General features: G+C 40.2%; 1 protein-coding gene across 2 annotated transcripts in view; it reads right to left on the reverse strand.

The window, feature by feature from the left end:
- Positions 1-23,740, reverse strand: part of snap25a (synaptosome associated protein 25a) — a 37,936-nt gene that overhangs the window by 8,614 nt on the left and 5,582 nt on the right. Inside the window, exons 2-5 of one of the 2 annotated variants that reach the window (XM_061052587.1) lie at positions 11,428-11,571; positions 9,595-9,636; positions 4,903-4,951; positions 427-544 (exon numbers count right to left, since the gene is read on the reverse strand). In XM_061052587.1, the coding sequence (XP_060908570.1) occupies positions 427-544; positions 4,903-4,951; positions 9,595-9,636; positions 11,428-11,499 (281 nt within the window). In that variant the 5' untranslated portion in view covers positions 11,500-11,571. Of the gene's footprint in view, positions 1-78; positions 197-426; positions 545-4,902; positions 4,952-9,594; positions 9,637-11,427; positions 11,572-23,740 lie in introns of both variants that reach the window. The other variant, XM_061052586.1, reaches the window with a different exon arrangement.

Raw genomic sequence — 23,740 nt, forward strand, 5'->3', positions numbered from 1 at the left:
CCTCCATTACTTTTTGATTCCTCAGATATTTACTCTTATTTTGAATGGCAGGCAGGCAGGCAGGCAAGCAGCACCTACTTGTTACATGGACAGGAGCAAAGACCACAGAATTTCCCTAGATCGTTCAAATTCTTTTCTGCATCCTTCATGTCCTTATTGATTTGGTCCATTCCCTCCTCGATGCGCTCCAGTTGCTCTGATTAAACACAAGTCATTTATCCCCCACAGAACGAAGCACGAAGAGAGAGAAGAAGAAAGAGGAGAGGAAGAAGAGAGAGAGATAAAGAAAGGACAAAGGAGATAAGACAACAACTTCAGACACTCACTGTGACGAAAGAAAGTAAAACAAAAAAGAAAAAAAAAAGAGGAAAAACTGGACGCCACCACATATGTAAAGAACCTTTGGGGCACGTTGTCAGTACCTACTTGTTACATGGACATATGAAAAGCCCACAGCATTTCCCTAAATCTTTTAAATTTTTCTCGGCTTCCTTCATGTCTTGGTTGATATGGTTCATGCCATCTTCAACACGATCGAGTTGCTCTGGTCAGGACAAAGGGATGACAGTAGTGGAATGAATTTCATTGACTGATTGACAGAAATATGAGTTATGATGAGCAGTAAGTGAGTCAGATTTATACTCTGTTATGTATGTGCATTGTGCATAAGAATTGGAGATTAAGACCAAACTAAGTGTTTCTTGAGTGCGTTGGTTTGGTGGAATAATCTATAATGTTTGCACACATTTTTTTTTACATTTGTTTATAAATTACCGGCTGGGAATCAGATAACAAGATTTATTTTTATACTCACATCTGTTTTCTCAAAAAGAAGCTAGAGCAAGACTTAATAACCTTCGTAGAGAGCAATGATAGTGATTAGCCACTACTCTAAGGTTTTCTGTTATGTGCGGCCTTGGAGGAAGGAAAATGTTTTGGACCGCAAAATGATTCGCATTCTGACTTTAAAAATGTATTATTTTATTATTTCTTAACAACAACGCCATGAGAATCAGTGACAGACATCCTTGCCATGGACAGTGGGCTGCGGCTGATGCTGAAACAAAGCACCGTCACGGCAAGACTTATCCCCAGAATCACCTCCGATTTAGCCTTTTGCATAGAAAAAAGGGCAAGATTTTAAAAAATATAATTCAGATAATAATTTATATGACTATAATAATGATAATGAAAACATTTACTGGACTCCACAGACACACACACGACTACACATATTTAGGATTCAAATTTACATCCACAGGAAGTTTCAATCTGGCTGTGAATGAGCTCAGAGGGAATGGCTTTTTACTCAATTCACCCATTAGATCTGGATAAAACATTTAAATCTATAATCAATCCAATTTTATTATATTACAAAGCTGTGCATTAGCTCAGCTCAGGTTATATAGAGAGAAAAAGACAATTATATTTTATATTGGACATGCACCACAAAGACTGGGAGAACACAGAGTCATCAGTAGAGATGCAATAATTTATGTCCAATCCTGTCAAAGCCTGAGAGATGATCTTCAGAACACCTGACAGGTGTTTTTAGTCTGAGGGATGACCATCAGAACACCTGACAGGACGACCATCAGAACACCTGACAGGACGACCATCAGAACACCTGACAGGACGACCATCAGAACACCTGACAGGTGTATTTAGTCTGAGGGATGACCATCAGAACACCTGACAGGTGTATTTAGTCTGAGGGATGACCATCAGAACACCTGACAGATGTATTTAGTCTGAGGGATGACCATCAGAACACCTGACAGGACGACCATCAGAACACCTGACAGGTGTATTTAGTCTGAGGGATGACCATCAGAACACCTGACAGGACGACCATCAGAACACCTGACAGGTGTATTTAGTCTGAGGGATGACCATCAGAACACCTGACAGGTGTATTTAGTCTGAGGGATGACCATCAGAACACCTGACAGATGTATTTAGTCTGAGGGATGACCATCAGAACACCTGACAGGTGTATTTAGTCTGAGGGATGACCATCAGAACACCTGACAGGTGTATTTAGTCTGAGGGATGACCATCAGAACACCTGACAGATGTATTTAGTCTGAGGGATGACCATCAGAACACCTGACAGATGTATTTAGTCTGAGGGATGACCATCAGAACACCTGACAGGACGACCATCAGAACACCTGACAGATGTATTTAGTCTGAGGGATGACCATCAGAACACCTGAAACAGAAGTTTCCCTTGTGACTCTGTTATCCCAACATGTGAGCCTCATGTGGGCAGGCATGTTATCAAGACGCAGCAAAACCAAGAGAGTAGAATCACATCAGCATCAGAGAGAGAGAGAGAGCGAGAGTGATGGGAAGTGTCAGTAGTAAGTACTAAACCTGTAGCTTTATTACGGTTGCTTTATTGCAGCAGAAGGCGCTGTCCACTGTCTGCACCACTGCTTACACACTGTTCCATGGCGAGACTATTTGTGTCTGTCACTGATTGTCATGGCTTTGTTTTTAATAACAAAAATAATAATAAAAATAATCAAATAAATAAAAGTCACAATCAAATCATCTTGCGAGCCAGCTACTATTCGCGACATGAGACCTCGATTAGATGTTTCTTAGTTTCACAGGGATCTTTTTCACGCAGATTCTTCAAATTGCTTCGTCTAAATTAGCTGGTTCTCCCTTTTCATTCGACTGAAAGCTGGAATGTTCCCAAAGGGGGGAAAGTTACATTCGGTTTAACCAGTGCATTTACCATTGTTTCCGTCTGAACATGAGGTGGGGTGAGGTGACTTCACTTGCGGTTGTGACGGTTGCCTACATGCTCTGCGGTTTGCGCGTAATATCGTGATAATTCATTTTTGTGGTTACCGCGACAGCTCCTAAAGGTATGAGCATGGTGATCACATCCCTCTAAATTAAGAGACCCCTACTATAATGTTGTTCTAAAAACAGTTTGGTATATAACCTTGCTAGATTTTGCGGCCACAATGTCGTTCATGGAATCGGCTTACTTGGCTAAAAACTGCCTGCGTTGCTTTGTTTGGCTTTGCAAATGTTTGAGGAACTGCAGGGACTGTGAGTATAATTGGATTTTGGTTTATGAGCATCAGGGCCTTTGTCATGCTGATGTGGTGGATGGTGTGTCGTTGACTTTTCTGCAGCGCAAAGTATTTTCCATCCTGCTTGTGATTAAATGAAATAAGGTGCAGGCAACGTGTGAAAAGGTGAGGCACAGTTAAAAATGGAAAAAGTAGTTCACTGTCTTTTTCAGATTTGTAAAATCCCTGATTGACATGTGTTTATGCCAATACATTATACTCAACCATGTTAGATCTCTGTTATTAGAGTGAGGTGGAGCAACAGCTTGATCAAGCTGCACTGATTTAAGAATGATTAAGAATAATAATCAGATGCTAAATGTTTTATATTGAACTTCACCAGAAGCACTCTACTGTACCCTTTAGCTGTCTCCAGGTTTGAGCTACAGGCTCTCCTGCCTGTACAAAATCAATAATACAGGGTCAAAGGTCAACCCAGGCTTACAGCCGCCTGTATGACCAGTGAGCCATTGAAATTGGTTTGGGAGTGATGATCCTGTGGTGCAGAATAGCTCTTTGGACACGAGGGATAAGGGGGATAAATGATGGTCACAGGAGGGATAGAGCTTTCATCCCCCTGAGTGAAAAATTTCACTGGTGCAATTAAAGCTCTCTCTTAGAGGATTGGTCAATTGGTTAACATGCCTTCCAGCTAATGGGAGAGCTGAGGGGCTGAGACTCCTCTAGAGTCAAGAGAAGTCTTCCTTTTTATTGTTTCACATCACCAGTCTTACCTGGTTGATGTTGCACATTTTACACCTTTTTATTTGTTTGTTTGTTGGACATGTGGTTATCAAACTGCATCTGACCAGGGATTGTACAAACCTGCATATGGGTTGATAGAAAAGTAATAAAATGTTGTCTCTACCAGCTCAATCGATCGTTTGTCATATCCACCTCTTCTGTTTTTAAACTCCCAGGGCCTGTTCAGCTGTTCTCAGATCTGCTGAGCGTTTACACTTCTAGTATTATTCAAAGGAAACGTCTAATGTAAGCAGAACCATATAATAGGGTGGTATTCCTCATATTATTGGCTCATTAGCTCAAGTGGTGAATATAAATATCTGATGGCATCAAATTTAAGGTCAGTAAGATATGTCACCAACATGATTACACATTGGAATCACTTTAACATCCAATCATTTCCCCACTGTAAATGTGAAGGGGATTAAAGCACAGATAGATCCGAGAACAGCCACCCTGCCTTCAGCTGCCACAGAAGGAACACTTAAACCCAACTTGATTCATCTTGATGTTGAGCTGTAGGTTTTTGGCAATGCAGTGGAGGGCATTAAATAATCCTCTGGAAATATTTTGGCACTTTTATGATATCCTTCTATTGCCCTTGTTAGCAAATGAAAATGAAAAGAAAGCATCTGGCAAATCAAAATTAGTAAGGCAAACAAAAAACAAAAAAAAATGTTAGCCAAAGGAAACAAAGGTTAAAGAAAGCTGAAAGTAAATAAGGCACCTTTCACCAATCAGATAGAGCATGCGTTAAATCAAAACCCAAACAAGGAAACTCAAAGGAAACAAGAACTTGTGAATCAAATGCATTTAAATAAAAACAAGCAACTGCATATGAAACATTTCATCCATTAACAAGTGTTGTCATACCATAAACATATCATCAACAATAATATAAATAATAATGTACCTTGTTGTGCTACTAGTATTTGATATATTCATGGTTTTTGACTTTTACTAAATACAGAAGCATTAAACGAGCTCTGCTAAATGTGAATGTACCTCCGTTTTATTAGCTTTATATAACCACTCAACAGTAGCCCCCTTCTTGCAGACTTACCTCCCTGCTCGTCCAGCATAACCAAAGTCCTGATGCCGGCATCTTTGCTCTATTCCCAGGAGACAGCCAGGTAGAAAGGAGGGATGAGGAGGGGAGAGAACATAAAAGGGAATAGAGGTCAGGAATGAGGCTACAACAGTTTAAGGAATCACTGGCTACTGAAAAATACAAGCTAGCGTACGCAATTTCCCCTTAACCTTTTGCATTTTGACCTTTAACACCAAAACATTTTTTTATGGTGCAGAGTTGCAGTATTATCCTGTGACCCTTCGTTGACTCTCTGATTGGTTCTCTGACCCACCAATCAGAGAGGCCTCTCTCATAGCAACCGTTGCTTGGGCTACTTCTGGTTAGACAAACTTTTGCCCGGGCCAAGTCTTTTCAGTACACTGCAGTAAATAATGACTTCATTTCATTACTAAACATGGAAACATGAAAAGGTGCTTGGGGTGTCTGCAAGAGTGACTCAAGATGTCCACTTCGTAATCCACCAGGTTTTTTTTCCAGTCACATTTAGCACAAAGTGATGTTGCTGTGATTGTCAAATTGTGCAAATACTGTAACTCTCAACTATGTATTAAAGGCCCTGTCACAGACATAGAGGATATTTCAGACCTCTGGCTCCAGAAATGGTCACTGATGGAGTCCAGTAAGTCAGTGGAGATGAGACAGCTAGCAGCCACGGGAGGACAGCTAACGCTAACCATCATCATTAGCATCAAACATCGGTCATATTTTTATAAATGATCACAAGTTTTTTTTGCGGGGAGATTTCAAGTTATCCTCATACACACTACTGTAGTTTTGTCTTTGTTCTTTCACCGAGGTCAAGTTTAGAAAATAATCAAATCAATAAAATACAAATGAGAGTTTATCTAATCGTGCAGCATTTTGAACGGTTTCAAACAAGAGATTTTGACTAACCTAGTAACAGTAACTAAGGAGTGGCTTGACAAAGGGTCAACTGTTAACTGTTCTTTAACATTATTTTTTCTTCTTTGAACTCTAATGACTTAAGACAGAAAGTGAACTTAGGATAACAACTGGACAAGAACTCTGATAACAGATTAGAGAGAATCATTTGAAGTTGGACAAGACGATCACTATTAATCCTGAGCCTGTACATTAAACACAAAGATACAGCCAGCCATTCTTTAACTTTAATTAGCATTAAAAACTCAATGGAGGGGGAATCAGCCCGCCCATTTAGTAGCATGTCATGATCCAAGAAACATTTCCACAACATACTGTAACTCTCCATTATATCCTCAACTGTTTCGCTCAGTATCGGCGATTTGAATTTAGTCCCTTAAACTTTAAAGATAATAAGCTACTGCAAGCTGTTACCCTTTTCTGATAAGCTAATCATGTATATTCTTTGACTTCCATGACCAACTCCACACAAGACAACTATTCATTTTCCAGTTGTTGAAATATTTCCTTAAATATCCAAAGTCAAATAATGTAAGAAGTGTGGAATATAACATTCATAAGTCTACCCATTGGTATCTATATGAGGTCTCATTAATGCCTCTTCCCATCATGATTCTTTTATTCTAATATTTACTTGCCCATCACCAGCACACAGGCTGGTATTGATAAGAAGAGGCAATGGTCATTTGGTCATTACTCTTTAAGCAGGAACAACTCCCAGGGGATTATCAATAATGACAGCAGTGGATACCATTGGGTTTCCATGTACAAATGACACTACTACTAATCCAGGATCCAAACACCCGTTCTGTGTAGGACTCAGCAGATGATAAGACCTTTCAAACATGCACAAGTACCGCGTCTAGCCTCAAATTCAGAGCATGTTTTTCTCACTAAATTTCAAATGAAGCTTTTCCATTGGTGTCGCCTCGGCCCTCACATCTTCATTTCCATTCCTGTCTGACTATAACCCGTCTGAACAGCTGTGCGTGCATGAGTGCAGCAGTAAAGCTATAAGTCATTGATAGGGTTTGTCGGCTGCAGGTGTTGATGCAGTAAAAAGAGGAGATAGGGGATAGCTACACTTGCTTATATGCAACCCCTTTTTCCATTCTGCTCCTTAGAAATTCTGCACTGCCATGCTAAGACGTGACACCTGGTACAGCCTGATAGGGCATAAATAAGATTAGAGTGTGTCAGTGTACAAACACACCATTAAACACACCATCCCCCTCTGCCTTCTCAGCAGTTCGGGAGGAAAGCACAGGAAAGCACAAGAAGGCGAGAAGGGAGCAATAAGGAAACGCTGGTGTATAAATTATTCTGTAATTTTGCACGCCTCAGTCCAAAAGAAATCCCAAAGTGGTTGAAATGTGTCCCTGGGGAAACTCCAAGGACAAATCAAACATGATCCGGTACAGCTTAGGGGACTGTTCAATACAGAATCCTCATTCAAATCAGTTGGAAAGATGAATTAAATTCAGTATTATGACCGCACATCAAATCATGGATTGGACATTGTAGTTGCTATGACATAGATTATAATAGGACAGAGTCATCAAAATATTTTATTTGTACTCTCTGGGAAAAAATCTAATCTTAAAAGTCCTGTATTTCTATGTTATAAAACCTAACATCATTATAATACATAAAATAAATAACACTAAATCAGTTACAGCTAAAAAAAAAGAAAAAAGGCACAGTCACTGCTTCAACACTATTTTTATAGAGGGTATAATAATTGTTCTCTTTTTAAAGCAACGCTAAGTGAAGTGATTTGTTCAGCGATTTCTACCTCTTCAAGTAATCCAAACCTCCCCCTCACATGATTATGTTACTAAACATTTCTTATGATCGTGCTCGATTGAAGAAATCATAAATTCTAATAAAAGGCTGAATGTGATCTACTGCAAACCACTGCTCCTCTTTTTGTGTACAAACTAGGCACATGAACATCTCTTGTGTGATGGTAGGGCGGGGCTACATGGGGAGATATGTCGTCGAATGATCAATATGACCTTGAGATCCGCACACAGCGCTTGCCAGACGCCACAACCCCCCCAGCTGTCCACGCCTTTTCTCTCTCTCCCGTATTCTTCACTCTCCCTTCGATTTTTCCTCTTTTCTCCTCGTCTTTCAGTGTCACTTTATTACAGCATTATTTATTGGCATGAATGTCACATGAACCAATAAAAATCTGTTTAGTCGGTGTGTGTGTGTGTGTGTGTGTGTGTTGGGTTTTAACTCGATCATGCTTGGATGCGTACGTTAATGCAATAATGGTTCATTATAAATTTAATAATAGTTCTTTGCACTAACTAAAACATGACTCAATATATCTGCCTTGTTAATGCACTGTGTGGCTTTTATTTAGAGATAGGACAGTGGATAGAGTCAGAGATCGTGGGGACAGAGAGTGGGGAATGACATGCGGGAAAGCAGCCAAGGTTTGGATTTGAACCAGGGCTGCCGGCTTGGAGGACTTTAGCCTCCGAATATAGGGGGCGCGCACTAACAACCCACGCCACAAGTGCCCCCTGCTTTGCAATATTTTGTTGCCATTTAATATTGTTGAATGTTATGCTGGATGCTGCTTTTTGACTCTGTCTTGGCTGGGCGGCCAGACCTGGGGCGGCTGTGGCCTAGTGGTTGGTGCGTGAGCCCTATCCAGGGAGGCTATAGTCCTCCAAGCACCCAGGTTCGAATTCGACCTGTGGCTCACTCTCTCTCCCTGAATTCCACCACTGTCCTATCTCTACAATAATGGCCCAAAAATAAACCTTTAAAAAAATCACATCACAATTATTCTGACCTGCCTCACAAGACTGATGGATCGAAGAGCAGCACAGTAACAATGTGTGTGTTAAAACTAAATCTTGGATTTGGACTCAGTAGGGTCAGACTAATAAGCTGACAAGTAACTGAACTAAAAGTAGACTGAAGCAGACTGATTCCTCATGCTGTCAGTCTTTATTTTTCTCTAAGCTAACACAGTCTCCTGGCTCGTTCTTTGTAACACTGTTGCTTGTGTGTTGAAGAAGTATCTCTCTGTCCTTTCATTGTCAACACAACACTTTGAAATTCGAAACAATACCAAGTGTTTACCACATATGTTGTTCAGCCTTGTTCCAAGAGGAAATAAGAATCTACTCTTAACCATCTGAATCCTCACATTTTCTGGTACATAGAAAGGCTGATTTACATTTTTAGCACTTCTTAAATATTTATTATATTACAACAATTATGATACTACTCTCACAGATGTAGCTGTACCATCTCACATTCTGCTCTGCTCCTTTGAGACAACCTTCTGTTTTGTATTGTGTGTAGCCACAGAGGTGCTCTTTGTTGTACAATAAGAATACTGGAGACATTGTTGAAGACTGTAATGCATAATGCTGGCTGTCTTGTCATCATGTTTTTTTTTGGGAAGCCAAAGACAATTTTCCTTATTGTGAATAAAAGCAGTTCTATTGTCTTTTATCTTTCAATGAAGGACTTAAAATATCCCCATGATTCACCTGTATGCTAACACTGTGTTCCTAATCTATTTCCCACAGTGACTCCTCTTCTCAAACAGAATTATATCAAAACAGTCAAATCAAAACTACTTTAAACTTAAAAAATGTATCCCCTGCAAAGACCACGGACCACGGTGTCCAAGTTAAAATGAGTCCAAATAAAGAAAAGGGTGCAGTTGTTTGTTAAATGTACAGTGCGTTCATTGCAGTAATTGCTAAATGCTTGTTTTGTTCTCACCTCTTCCACCAGCTGCAGCATACGACGAGTGCTCTCCAGGGACTGTGGAGGAATAAAAGACACGGTTAGTTTTGATACCACTGTGACAAATTCAAACAGCCTACGTTATCACAAAAGAGAAAGAGTTCAGTTTGACATCAAATTTCTTAAAAAAGGAACAGAAACATCTAACTCTGTGAGGTGTGTACAGTCTTTAGTCTTTATACTGTGTCTGGTTATTGAATTGTGTGTAAGTGAGCATGTATCACAGCAAAGTGGAGTCAATTTAACCAATCAGAGGGATACATAATGGATCAATATTTCATGTTTATTGACATGAACTCGACATGAACTCATAAAGACTTACGGTCTGAACTTAAAATATTGAATATGCCCGACTTGTGCTGGGAATTTTAAAAGATAACTCCCTTACTGTCATTAAGGCTCACAGGATTTAAATACAGTCAGTGTTAGATCACCTGTGATTTTCTCAAAATACAGCAGCTTTTAAAAGAAAAACAAGTCCACTCTTATAATAAAGAAAGCTTTGATCCCTCCCCTAGAGTCTGTTAGATGTCTATTATTTGCTGTGTATTGATGGACACGATGCTCTAAGAAGTGTGTTGCTGCACAGCACAGCTTGCTAGCTCAAGCTACTCGGTAGGGACAGCGCTCTGTGATATCTCGTTCTTCTTACAGTGACACAGCTTCGGCCTGCTGTGCTCACTGGGAGCACAGCTGATTCACCGGAGCGGGGAGGAGAAGGGGGGTAGGGTAAGAAATCCAATGTGTTGCTTGATTTGAGCGACCATCTTTGATGTAGCGAGTCCTTTTTCTCTTCTTCATCCTTTTCAGCTCAACGTCTTTCTTTCATATCTCCTTCACTTTTTTTAAATTGTATTTTCCCCCTTGTGTGTCTGATTTCATACATCTATCAATATCTCTAATCTGACAATGCAAAACATATGAGCTGTTTTCCTCTCTAGATCTGAGAGATTTCGTAGGTCAAGTCAAAAGAGAAAAAAAACAGTTATTCTGATGCCGCCATTTTGTGCATATACCCTATGTTCACGCATGTGTGTTTGTGTGTGTGTGAGCGAGTGTTTAATATTCTGCTCAGCTGTGCCAGTGTGAGTCATATGTGAAGCTGGAGGGGTGTGGGTTCATCTGCTCTGGGCCATGGCTGAGACTCTCCCGGTCTCCCGGTCTCTCTCTCAATCTGACTGCTAATGACAATTACACACACACACACACACACACACACACACACACATGCGCTCATAGATGGATTTCAACATGTGAACAAACACACACACTGTGACAATCCCTTCTGTAAATTTTCACACTCATGAGCGTGAAAATTTGTGTCAAACGGAAGATGGTACAATGTAGTAAAATGTAAAGTCAGATGCATGAATAATCTATCTATAATCTATCACCTGCACACACACACACACACACACACACACACACGAATACAGCCACAGCCCTATAGGAACACATTAGCATGATGCTGTTTATTTTCTGTAATAATGTATTTAGTGTCTGAATTACATGTAGTTACATTAAAAATCAGTCTTACTATTATGATATATAATCTCCTGCACATCATGGAAATACAGTTTACATTAAGAATTAATACTCTATATTTATTGAACATATTTGGTTATAGGTAGACATCATACAGAATTGTATTGCCATGTGTTTGTCACGTTAAAGAATTTGAAGAATGTGTAATATTTCAGACTCAGTTATGTTCGTGGGTCTCGTTTCTTCATAACACTGAAAAAAAAGAAACATATGTGCAGCATCACAACATATATCACAGTGATGTAGTGAGCGTGTTCTTCTCACCTCATCGGCCAGCTGGTCGGCACGTTGCTGCATGTCCGACAGCTCATTGCGCATGTCCGCGTCATCTGCCATGGCTGCTAGATGTGGGGGGTGGAGAAGGTCTCCAACAGGGAAGAGAAGATCCTAGTGGGATTTCGGGGAGGGCTGGAAGAGAGAGGAAAAGAGAGAAAGGGCATGAAGCTGGATGCTGCAGTAGAAAGAGCTGACTCCAACGAGGCATGACAAATATCAGGCCAGTGGATAACTGATTACAAGTGGAGACCATTTGAAACATGATAAGTGAGGAGAATTATTACATTTGGGAAGATAACAAAGAGCAACCAAATATGGCATGATGAAAAAAACTTTAACATTAAAGCCACCTGCAATAAAAACCCCACTACGTCATCTATCATTCACCTCTCTGTAGCAATGAGAGGAGTCGGTTTGGAGCAGTAAATAGAGCATTAGAAAAAAAGCACCACTAACAGCAAGAGACAATGTTTACAGGCTCAGATGTTCTGGACCCAAGATTTTAAAGATTAGCCAAAAGGAGCGTGTGCATATCTAATTCCTGTTTATCATCATTATGCATGTGCCCGGTCCAGAGGCCCCTGAGCAAGGTGAAACTTTTCACCCGAACAACAAGCTTCCAGTCTGAATAACAGCAGCTCAAAGGAAAAGGCGAGACAAATACAGTCCTGAGGGGTTAGAAAGAAAATAGCCAAAGAAAGAGCCTGGATTGCAACAAAGAGGCCCAATGAAATAGGATCTCATTTAAGAGGGTCTACAATGAACATAAAAATAAAAGCAAGACGCAGACTGGGAGCTACTGTCTCTGTTTACCGTCACAGGCGGTATAATGGAGGATTAAGAAGCCACCGCAGCAGGAGTTTGTCGAGGAATCAATGGAAAGAGAGCAGGCGACTGATGTGTGCAGAGGAATGCTGCAGTCTCAGACAGGGTTGACTGGGATTTTGGAGGATTAGCCACAGAGAGACATAAACAGCCTGTTAGTCCTGTAGCTTTGATCCTTTCCTCTCCTCTGTCGGTCATAAGAGGCTGGCATCACAAGCCAAACTCTTGGATATCTGCAGATGTAGGATTACTGGGGGAGCTAACTGTAAAGCTGATCATGAAACATCTCGTCATGTGTCAGATGAGTTAGAGATCATCGGTGGATATGGCTACAAGAAATGCTTTCAAATTAGCATCCACATCATTTAAACCCCCTTCAGAATCAAATAGCATTTCTTCCCGCAGCCTTCTGGCTCAGTTGGAATCCCCTCACAACGATGGCCTTTACCGCCCAGGGGGAAATGATGAGGAGTCATTGGATGATACGTTTAAAAAAAAACTTGGGAGCGACATATTTCTTGTGCAGATCCTCAGGGAAATCAAAAGACTTTGTCTTTATTTAAAAACAATCTCCTACATGAAATCCAGGATAATAACACCATATTGAATAAGGGAAAGGAAGACATGTAGCACCAAATCACTCAGAATCAACACACATCTTCTTTTTGGAGGGTCACTCTCTTTCTAAAACTCAATCAATGCTCATACAAGTTTAATGCGTGTTCAGACCAGAGCCTGACCCATTAGTCGGCCAGCCAATAATATCGGCCGATATTAGCATACCCATTGACTATCAGTATCGGCTAATTATATCTCTGATATGTGCTGATATTACTAGATTTATTCACCGGTCAGATATAACTTCATTTGAGTTTCATTGTATTGCATAAGCAGTTCTCTTTCACCAGCAGAGAGCGATACATGGATTACCAGAAAGTATTATCACTCTCCAGAGTGTCAAGCGGTGATGCACATACACGCCCAGTTACACTCCAGTTGAGAGACCATCTTTTCTACGTTATATACTATATCTTTTCCACAAGTGTTTGAGAGATCAACACAATAAATGTGTATATCTATATCTATCTATCTCTAAAGATTGAAGATAGAGTTTAGAAAAATATCAGCCGACATATCGATCGGTATCGCCCCCAAAAATCCCATATTTTGTCGGGGCCTACTTCAGACTAAGTAATTTTCCCAGGAGTTGCTGACAAGTCAGTTTTGGATTACATTTATTTGGTAGCCAAAGACACTTTATTTTAACCATTACCACCTGGATTAACACATTTTATGTATGAGCTTTTTTCTGTTAGTCTCTAAGCAGACAGCTAATTTCAATGAAAAAGATTTAATACATGCAAACTGTATCATATTTATTTTATAGTATACATGCCACATAGGTCATATTTCTTCTGCCCACTGGCGGCAAAAAAAAGGCGTAGCGCAGGCTATAAAGAGCCAAGTGTGAACCACTTCAGCATGAACCCAGTGTGCAGATACTAAAGAAGTACATTCATCAGGGCACTTGGGTGGAGAAAGGATAGAAACCTCTGCATATATGTATGAAGATGTTCCTGAATATTAACGCTGCTGGTAGTGAGGTAAATGCATTGGCTGGAGATAAAGGAACAAGTCCTTATACTCCATTTGCATCCGATGAAATATGAATCCTGTACACTGTGGACATTAAAGACACACAGATTAAAGGCACTACACCTGTCTCCTTTTACAGACTTGATGTCTTGAGAGAACACTATTCCTTTCAATGCAGACTATCTGAGCGTGCAATGGCACAAAAACTAAAAACAAGTCCCTCATGCACAGGTTTTCAGAGAGACTGATACTCAGTGACATCCACTTTATAAACATTATGAATCTTTAATCCAAACTTTGGTAGAGACAAATCCAGAGTCTGTATCTCATCTCTCTGACAGACGGCTTAGCCCACCTGGACATTTCTCATCTTGGTGACTGAGCGTGCAGTCTGGTTGATGATCTGCCTCGCAGGTTCCTCTGTACGTGTTGTGTGTCCAGAGATGTTCACAACAACATCTGCTAGAGACACACACTCGCTGCACATACACAGGATATGAAGCCATTTCTTTTACTGCCACGGCTATATAACAAAACGTCTTGGTCTGAATCATAAAGCCTCCCTGTGCGGTGTGTAGATCATCTCTGTTTATCTCTATGGATTTATGCAGTCATTAATACGTCCTCAGATCAACAGCTGCATTGTAATGATTACGCTTTTTCAGCCTCCTTTTTAATACATCATTTATTGTCTCTTTATGTGACCAAGGTTAGAAAACTACTGATATGTATATCTAAAGATTCTTACAATTAATTGCGCATTAAATTTGAAGGATGAATCGGTTATATTCATGCAGCTTGGTTACATTCCTCTCTCTCTCCTTTCCTCTTGCCATCCTGCATTGTTTCACAACAGCAGCGGCCATGTTGAGTTATATAAACCCCCGACCGGTCCGTGCAGTTTAATGTCTGAATCGAGTTTGTTCTTCAGAGCGGCTCACTGAAGGAAGAGAGGGCATCATCGCCAGCCTGTCCACTTACATAACCCATTTCAGGCAATTAAGTTTGAACAGGCCACACTGACCTTTTACTTTATGTCCCAATTACAAGCTTTGTGTTTTTCATTTTAGACGGCTTCAGCACTGCCTGCTACAAATCATGCTTATGATCAGGGTTTTCTAATAACATGCTTTTATAATCAATACATGAATATGTGTGCTTGGTTTTGAGTCAGATTATCTGACAGTTAAAGTATCTATCCTGCTTTGAGAATAACCTCTAGTTTGCACAATATCTACAGTATAATAGGAATAAATAATTGTTATGTAAAATAATGAATAACTCCCATAAAATCAAGCTGTTAGGACCTCTACACTAATTCAACATATAAATACTAGTTTTTTTTAAAGATATCTTTGGGCCTTTGGTGTAAAGACAGGACAGTGGATAGAGTCGGAAAGCAGGGACAGAGAGCGTGGGGAATGACATGGAGGAAAGGGGCCGCCCGCTTCAAAGACTATAGCCTCTGTACAAGGGGATGGCGCCCTCACAATTTGAAAAAAAAATAGACTCCTTCATAACCTCCAAGCATTTTCCAAACAGGTGGCTTCGAATACTCTTGATCCATTTGACCTTCAGCGAGGTGATCTGGCATCACCACCACCCGACGTCCCTGACACCCAGCCACCACCATCGGACTGTTTCGTCCCCACAACCACCGCCTTCCTCTTTCATGCACTGCCTGCTGCGACCTCCACCGCATCGGCAAGGAAGAGTGGCCAACAGGAACGCGAGGAATACACAGAAGAAACCCTTCCTGCATCTTAACCCATCTTGCCCTATCCCAGTTTTCTTAACTAAGAGTAAGCTCTTAGTAAGCTTTACCTTCTCTTGTCTTGAGATACACACTTGTTATAAATTGGCGCTGTACAAATAATGATTGATTGATTGATTTGGTAGTACACAACTACCACTTTTCTCTTCATTTCATTTTAAACAAAGTCATCTTCATGTGTGTCTGCCCCTCTGTGTTGACACACACCCACACTCCCTCTGCCCTTGTGTTTCTAACACCTTTCTATAATAGGTTAGACTGACGTTGACATTTATGGCAGGCAATGGTACTCAGTGTGACCTTTGGACCCCAAGTCAAAAGGAAAGCAATAAAGAACAGGAACAAACACAGAAGCACCAAAATCCAACATTCAGTCATTAAACTGACAAAACTCAGCAGCAGCAGCAGCCCGGTACACTAAACACTCATGTAAGCACTGTATACATGGGCACATATACAGTACAGAGGCTTTGGAAACGTGTTTGTGAATTAGCTGCTTGATTTAATTTATGACACTAGAAAGATGCTGTAAAATGTGATATATGCCGTGTGGCATCTACCACAGTTTACAAGGTGATTTCTGGAGTAAGGCTGCATATTCATCAATAGAGTTTTGAAAAATGGGATGAGAAAAAAACAGGCTATACACAATCGTACATGTAGCGTATAACGCTTGTAGCCAGAAGTAACACCGTGAATGTCAAATAGAATACTCATCTTTCAAGCTCTCCATCTATCATCCATCCCGTCCTGTGTTTACTACCTCAAGAGTGATGTTTCAGTGTAATCACCATGGGAAAAATAACCAAAGATATGAAGATACCCTTATTTCCATTCACAGCATATTGCACCCCAGAGGACGGCATATTTCATACTCTGTCCAATCTTGTTCTACCTAGAGAAGATTGCTAGCCCCCACCATCTGCTCCCCCTCAACACGCTCTCGTTACTTATCCTCCACTCTCTTCTTTTATATCCCCCTTTCTGTCCTTCATTTTCTCTTTATACTTTTCAGTGCTATCTTCCTCCTTCTCTTTCACTGGTAGTGTTGTAGTACTCAAAATCGGTCTTGGTCTCAAGACTAAGTCTAAGTGAGTGACACGCCTGCTGCACACAAGATGATGATTTTTCAATGATATTTATGGTCTTGGTCTTGTCTCTGTCTCGCCCTGACTTGGTCTTGACTTGGTCTTGTAGCACTTTGTTCTCGGGTATGTCTGGGTCTCAGTTATTGTGGTCTTGACTACAAAACTATTCACTGTGATAACAAGAAGAATATGGACTGGGCCACACCGTGTGTAATTAGATACAGTTTACGTTAATACACATTTCTTTTTAAATGAAATTGCAAAATATTGATTTAAAGTGTATAAAGTATGTAAAGTGTCTTATCATAATCTACTTTTTTAGTTTAAAGGGGTATGTAGAATGTAAGCTGATGCCAGATCCTCAAGATGGGCCTTTAAAATACAGAAAATTCAGAAACAAGTACACAAGACACTGTACAAAATGTAAAATTGAAGCTTGATCCAAAGGCAACTGGAATTAGTTGAAGACTTCAGCTGCCTTTGGATCAAGCTTAGATTTACCATGACCTGGATGACTGAGAACTTACACATACAACATGTAAACCAAACAAAACGATAAAACACAAAACCTAAAACTCACTCACTCAATAATTGTTAGATGCTCTATGAATAACAGACCCTGATACTTGTGATGAGTTACATATAAGCAAATTCAAAAGAGTTATCATAAGCTAACATGTTGAATGTCTTAAGACCACAGCATTGATGAGAAGCTAACTTACACAGTTTCCTTCACTCGAGCATGAGACAAAACTTCTAAAGACAAACATTAAATGATTTGACAGCCTTGCGGTAACTAGATGAGTAGTTCAAACCGATATATAACTGTATCGTCTGCATACGGTGAAAACATACTTTAATTTAGCACATATTTGTGATAAGCTTGTAGGCATAAAAAGAAAAAAAACAACATAACCCTGTAGAAGTCCACAGAGGAGATGATGAAATAAAATTAAAATTATTTTCTGTATTTATTACATCACTAGTTCAAGTTTTGAAAGATTTAATCGTTGTAATTTTTAATGAGAGAAATAAGACTTAAGTATAGAATATATACTATCTACAAGTCTTAGTACAAGTCACATTATTTTACTATTATTGCTACAAAGAAGTCTTATAACTGAATTACAACTCGCTGCATAAATATCTTTAAGCTGAAAGACAGACGTATCTAAATAAAGACGACAATACCCATGAAGGTAAAAACAATAGAGCTTTTATTTGGCTTGTGGCAAAAAACACAATGGATCTTTGTTGACTGTTTTATGTAAATTAGCCTGCATGTCTCTGTCTTTCTGGCTCTAAGTGTGTGCATGTTGGCTTCCATTTTGTTTGCCTTCCAGTTTCTATTTCAGACTCTTCCTGTCTGTCACTGTTTTAAAACATTTAACTTCACCTTTCTGAAAGAAAGATATTCAACAAAAGTGCAAGGTTACCATGGCCAATGTGTGTTTCACAACACATTCAATTTATGTGAAATGCCACTGGAGTGTGAATGACACAATTAGTCAATAATATCTATGTAGCTGACAGAAATATAATATAATATAATATTATATAATATATAATATTGTTATCGCCCCTGCAAAAGACTGCTGTGACTGAGGCACTGAAAGTGATTTGAGTTGTCATTTGGCAACCGATGATGAATATAAACAATATCATATGTCATTAAAAACTCCACAGCAGTCATTCATGTGGGTACACAGAACAATATAACAGACCTCTGTAATGGTTCTTCTTTCAAAGGCTTTCTTGTTTGGGCGTTTCAACACATTATTACCGTGACGATACGATGACTCTACCCGTCCAGGATCCACTGGGAGCCTGCATAACATCAACAGTGATGTAACATTACACAACAAGCCAAAGTTGGAGCTCTCTCTCTCCCCTCAGAGGAGCTAGCATTAAGTGCTGCAGAAACATCCCAGTGGCCCGCTCTACAAAGAATGCCATGCATTATTGACCTGAGAAGTCCAAGACCCCATCACTTATTCATCTGGACCCACTGTAACCAGCCACATCTCAGAAACACATGGCTAAAGATTGGAAGGTGGAGGATCATAACAATGCAGGATACCTGCCTCAGACAGGGTTTAACACTTACAAAATCTCCTTTCAGAGTCACTGATGGACTTACAGGATTTTCTAATGCTGTTTTATTCTAAAATGTGACCCTGAAGAGAAGAAGAGCTCTTAACATTCAAAGCAAGATTTGAGCAAGAAGGGGAGCAGGTGGCCTAGTGGATAGTTCTTGCGGCCCATGTGCATAGGCTGTTGTCCTTGAAGCAGGCAGCCCGGGTTCCGATCCGGACTGTGGTTCCTTTCCCACTTGTCATTCCCCCCTCTCTGTCTCCCTTATTTCCAACTCTATCCACTGTCCTGTCTCCCAAATTAAGGCATCAAAAGACCAATAATTAAAAAAAAAAAAGATTTGAGGAAGTAATCATAGAGGTAAAGCAATGAGCCTACTCTTGATCAACAGACATTGTAGGATGGGAAACGTTAGAATGTTTACATACTAAAGCTGTAACATGGTACTACCGCCTATTGGCAAAGAAACATGGTGGTTAGCATAACGCTAAAAGCACTGTGTTGTACCTGGGTTTGATTGTGAAGGAGGAAGTACTTCAGAATACGATGGCTAAATTATTAATAAATTAATATTAATATTATACACGTTTCTAATAGGAAATTCAAAGCTTCAAAATATCCCATCCCTACAAAACGGTCTCATACCAACTCATACACAGTTAAATATCAGTCGTGCACCTATTTTATCAACAAACAAAAATCTACATTAAAACGTCAAATCAACCTGTTCTTTTGTGATTGAAAGAAATGGCTGCCATGTGATGCTATGTGGACTTCTGCATTTATAAAAAATAATAGTCTTGAAATTACGCTGAACATACAGAATAAGACTTATCTGATGCAGATAAAAATCTAAACTTTAACATTAAAACACAAGAACACCATATTGTTATGCATAAAGGTTGGGAAACATTTGCCTGACATATTAATGAGGTTTTGAATGTGCCTTGAGGATTATATTGTAAATGATAAGGTAAACCGAAGCTGGTTATTAAGCACTACATGCATTTGAATTACAGTATGCTAAAGGACAGTCTTAGGATATAAAGTCATGATTATCTTTATCTCATCTTATCTTGTGGATATATTCCCTATTGTAAGCGGAACACTGTAACCACAGGGTAGATCAGGACCCTCAAACACGGTGTCCTACATGTTCTGACGTACACACATTCACACGTAGTTTGTTCATAGTGACCTACAAGGCATGTCATACAACACAAAGGTAAACAACACAAGACACATCCTATGCATGCCCAAGGCAATGTGCTATCTGTTTAGAGGGCTGGAAGACAGAAGGTCACGAATGGTAATTTTCAGTTGTATTTGTTGTAACAATTGTAGGTCAGGGTTATTAAAACTGAGTGTGGTTCAGGGGAGAATATTAGATTACTGCCTTCTTGAAGTCTCAGAGCAAAATGACTGAACCCATCATCGATTGGAGGTTGTATCATGGTCACACACCCATAAAGCCTGTTCTTCCAAGGTGAACACTCACAGTTTGAGAGACAGCCGCATGATGACTTATGTGTATGTTAATGTTAAAACTCCAGTACAGGTCATCCATTGTCATGCATTAACTTAGTAAAAGCCATGTCACCATTTAGGCTGCACTCTGAAGGTGGATAATTATGATCCTCAGTAAAGTCCCTATCAGTCTACTCACAGCTTTGAAGTGGAATCTCTGCACTTCTCTCAGCTGTATCACTGTACAAAGAGGAAAGTAGGAGCAACAGTAGAGCGGGCTGTAAGCTTTACAGACCGAGTCTCAAGATGTGACTATTCAGTGTTCTTCGTCATCACAAGGTGTTGACCCAGGATTTTTCTCATTCAATGTCAGGTCTCTCTGAAGCTCTTCGGTGAGTTGTGGGGGCTAAAGGCTGAACTGCTGTTAACTTCTGTTCAGCCTTTTTATCTGACAACTTCATATCTAGTCTGTTTCGCTTCTTAAGCTCCTCATCCAGTAAAATGTTTGAGTTAAAATGGGGGAGATCTGACATTTAACACTAAGACTAGTTTAGGCTGGAAACTCTGGGCCTAGTGGTTAGTTTGCACGCCCCCATGTACAGAGGCTACAGACCTCAAAGCAGGGCAGCCTGGGTTCATATCCAGCTTATGGCTCCTTCACCGCATTCCCTACTCGCTCTCTTGTGATTTCCGACTCTATCCACTGTCCTGTCTCTGTAATAAAAGCCCCCAAAATGTATCTTTAAGAGTAGGCTTATAGGGGCTGATATGGGAGTTGTGGTCGACTTTGAACTGGTAAAAAAATAAAAAAACTAGTCAAATCTTTGTTTTCCAAATTCGACTGACCAAACTGAGTTATGCACAGCACTTGTCAACACTCTTGAAGGAGGTGTTGCTGCTGCATTTGCTTAAAGAGACCAAATAGAATGAGGGTGAGGACAAGGGCAAGCTTGGTGATATAAGGCAGACCGCCCCCTCATCGCTCTGTGTAGCTGCACGGCTCCTTATCAGCCTGCCTCCAGCTCCTTGGAAACAAGTGCGGAGCCGAGCAAAAGAGACAAAAGATAGAGAGACACGACGAGAGAACATCTCAGCGGAGCAAACTGTGGTGTTTATTAAAAGCTGCAGGCAGATGAGAAAAAGCAGAAGAATAATGATAGATTCCACATGTTCAACAAACCACAATCAGTTTGTCCACCTTCACTGCCCTTCAGACTTGTGTTCACAGTCACCTCTGTGGTGTCTGCAGGGGAAGGGGGTCCTGGTTACATCATTAGTCAGCCTATAGGAGCCCCCAGAGCCACATTTATTACCAAGCGGTTATTAAAGAAGACATTTTGACTGCCAGGGGACCGTGGAGATGTGACATTTGACAAGCAAAACATGGCGGGGAGGGGTGCTCATGTTGGGAGTGAAAGCTAAAAGGCGGAAAAATTGGACGGTTTAATGTGTGGTGGGGGCTTGGAGGATATGTGGGTGCAATGGAATATATGACCAACAATCAAGCAAGCAATTTCTGTACAGGCCTCCGAAGCCTGTTTTGAATTAGAGGCACACTCCCGTTTTTACGACTCAATAAACGTCAGGAAGGAGAGATGCTAAGGCTGCAGATGTTCTTGTTTTATTATCCGCACATTTGATGGAATCTCTGGCTGGAAATGTTTCACGCCAGCAGCCCAGTGCAAAGACAAAACTCCAGATGTTCCACAGCTTTCAGCAATGCTGCACTGAAGGGGCGTCTCACTGTTATGTCCCGTTTAAATATTGAGGTCTTCAGTCAGTCATTCAGCGTGATGGCCTCGAGCACATTTGTACAGTGAGGTATAAGACTCATAAGAGAGAGTTTCAAAAAGTGATCTCCAGAGGTTGATTTCACAGAAACACAAACACATTTAATTGCACCAAGTCATGGACCGTAGCAAGGCCACTTTGGATTGTAAGAGCCTGTTAAATATTTCAGAGGTCATTAAAACAAAGACAAAAGAGAAATGAGATGCACACTCAGGGGGAAAAAAAGCCTTCTGAAAGAATACAATTATCAGGATTATATATCACCTTTCTTCCCACTTAAATGTGTTATTTCTATCAAACTGACATGTTGGAACAGCATTTATGTTATACACACTATCAATGCTGAAATATGTGAAAGAAAAACAATATTTTTAAGCACAGCAGATAACAAATTCAGGTCAGTAGACTGTCCGTACAGCTGCAGCTTGTCGTAAGTCGAACCGATTGGTAAGATCAGTTCAGATTCTGATACCGATGTTTGTTTCATGACTTCTTTTGATGTAAGACTCCCACAATGCCGACATTGTCTCTCATGTTTGACAATGAAAACCGGCCAGATTTTGTCCAACAGGTGACTTCATCTGCCCAATAAAACACCTCTTCTCTGAATCAGTCGTTAGGTGTACGAGATGCCAGCATTAAATTGATTTGGAACAATTATCAAATGTCATATCAGATGTCTCTCAACAGTGCCAATATCAGATGATACTGATGTTGAACCGATGCATCGATACATCCTGAGTCGTGATAATTTGCAGTGTCTAAAGAAACATCCCAACAAAGCAAAGCCATTAGTTTACTTTAAAAAACACAAATGTGTAAAAACAGACGGAAACTGAGTCATTGATAAGCTTCAAGCAGTGTAAGTTTCTTCTTTTTGTGACATGGTAAATTAAATTTAAGAAATATAAAATATAAACTAGGAGAATGAAGTCACATTTAAACGCCACAGTAAACACCGCAGAGGCTAATGTTGACCTCCAGGTCAGCGGTCATCCCTTAGATAATCAATCATATTCACACTCTGCACCGCTTATAACTCTTTTCAAGACATGATTTATTGTGAATGGAAGTAAATGTCAGTAACAAAGATATATTCTAACCAGCACAACAAGAAGTTCACTGAAACAAGCAATATTAATATAAAATCCAATTTTACTGGTTTGATTTCAAAGACGATTTAAGAAAATCTTTAGCCTGAACACATCACACCGTGTATGTCAATCTGATTTACAATGTGTGCAGTCTGGACACTCTGCATGGGCTGTAGAAAGAAGTCAAAATGTGAGGCACAACATCCCGTCAGTCAGTCAAATACTGTTAAAAATAAACTCTTATTCCATACATCCCATGCTGTTTAAGGTTTTTATAAAACCTTTTGTGCAGAGGTTTCTCTGCAACAACAAGCTCAGTCAGCTGCACTGCAGCATCATAAATTACCCAACCCCAACAGGAAGACCTACAGCAACACTATCACCAAAAAGCACCATCGAACACACCACTAATCATCGAATGAAAGCAGCGCCACACTCCAAACAGTTTCATGTTTGCAGAAGACTGATACAGCCGTATTGTGCCTGCACCTGAGCACACACTGCCATGTAATCTAGAGGGCGGAGGGCGTATTCATGTTGACCCGAGCAGATTAATTGGTGACTTTATGCTT

The sequence above is a fragment of the Labrus mixtus genome, chromosome 12 (genome assembly GCF_963584025.1).
Source record: "Labrus mixtus chromosome 12, fLabMix1.1, whole genome shotgun sequence".
Taxonomy (NCBI): domain Eukaryota; kingdom Metazoa; phylum Chordata; class Actinopteri; order Labriformes; family Labridae; genus Labrus; species Labrus mixtus.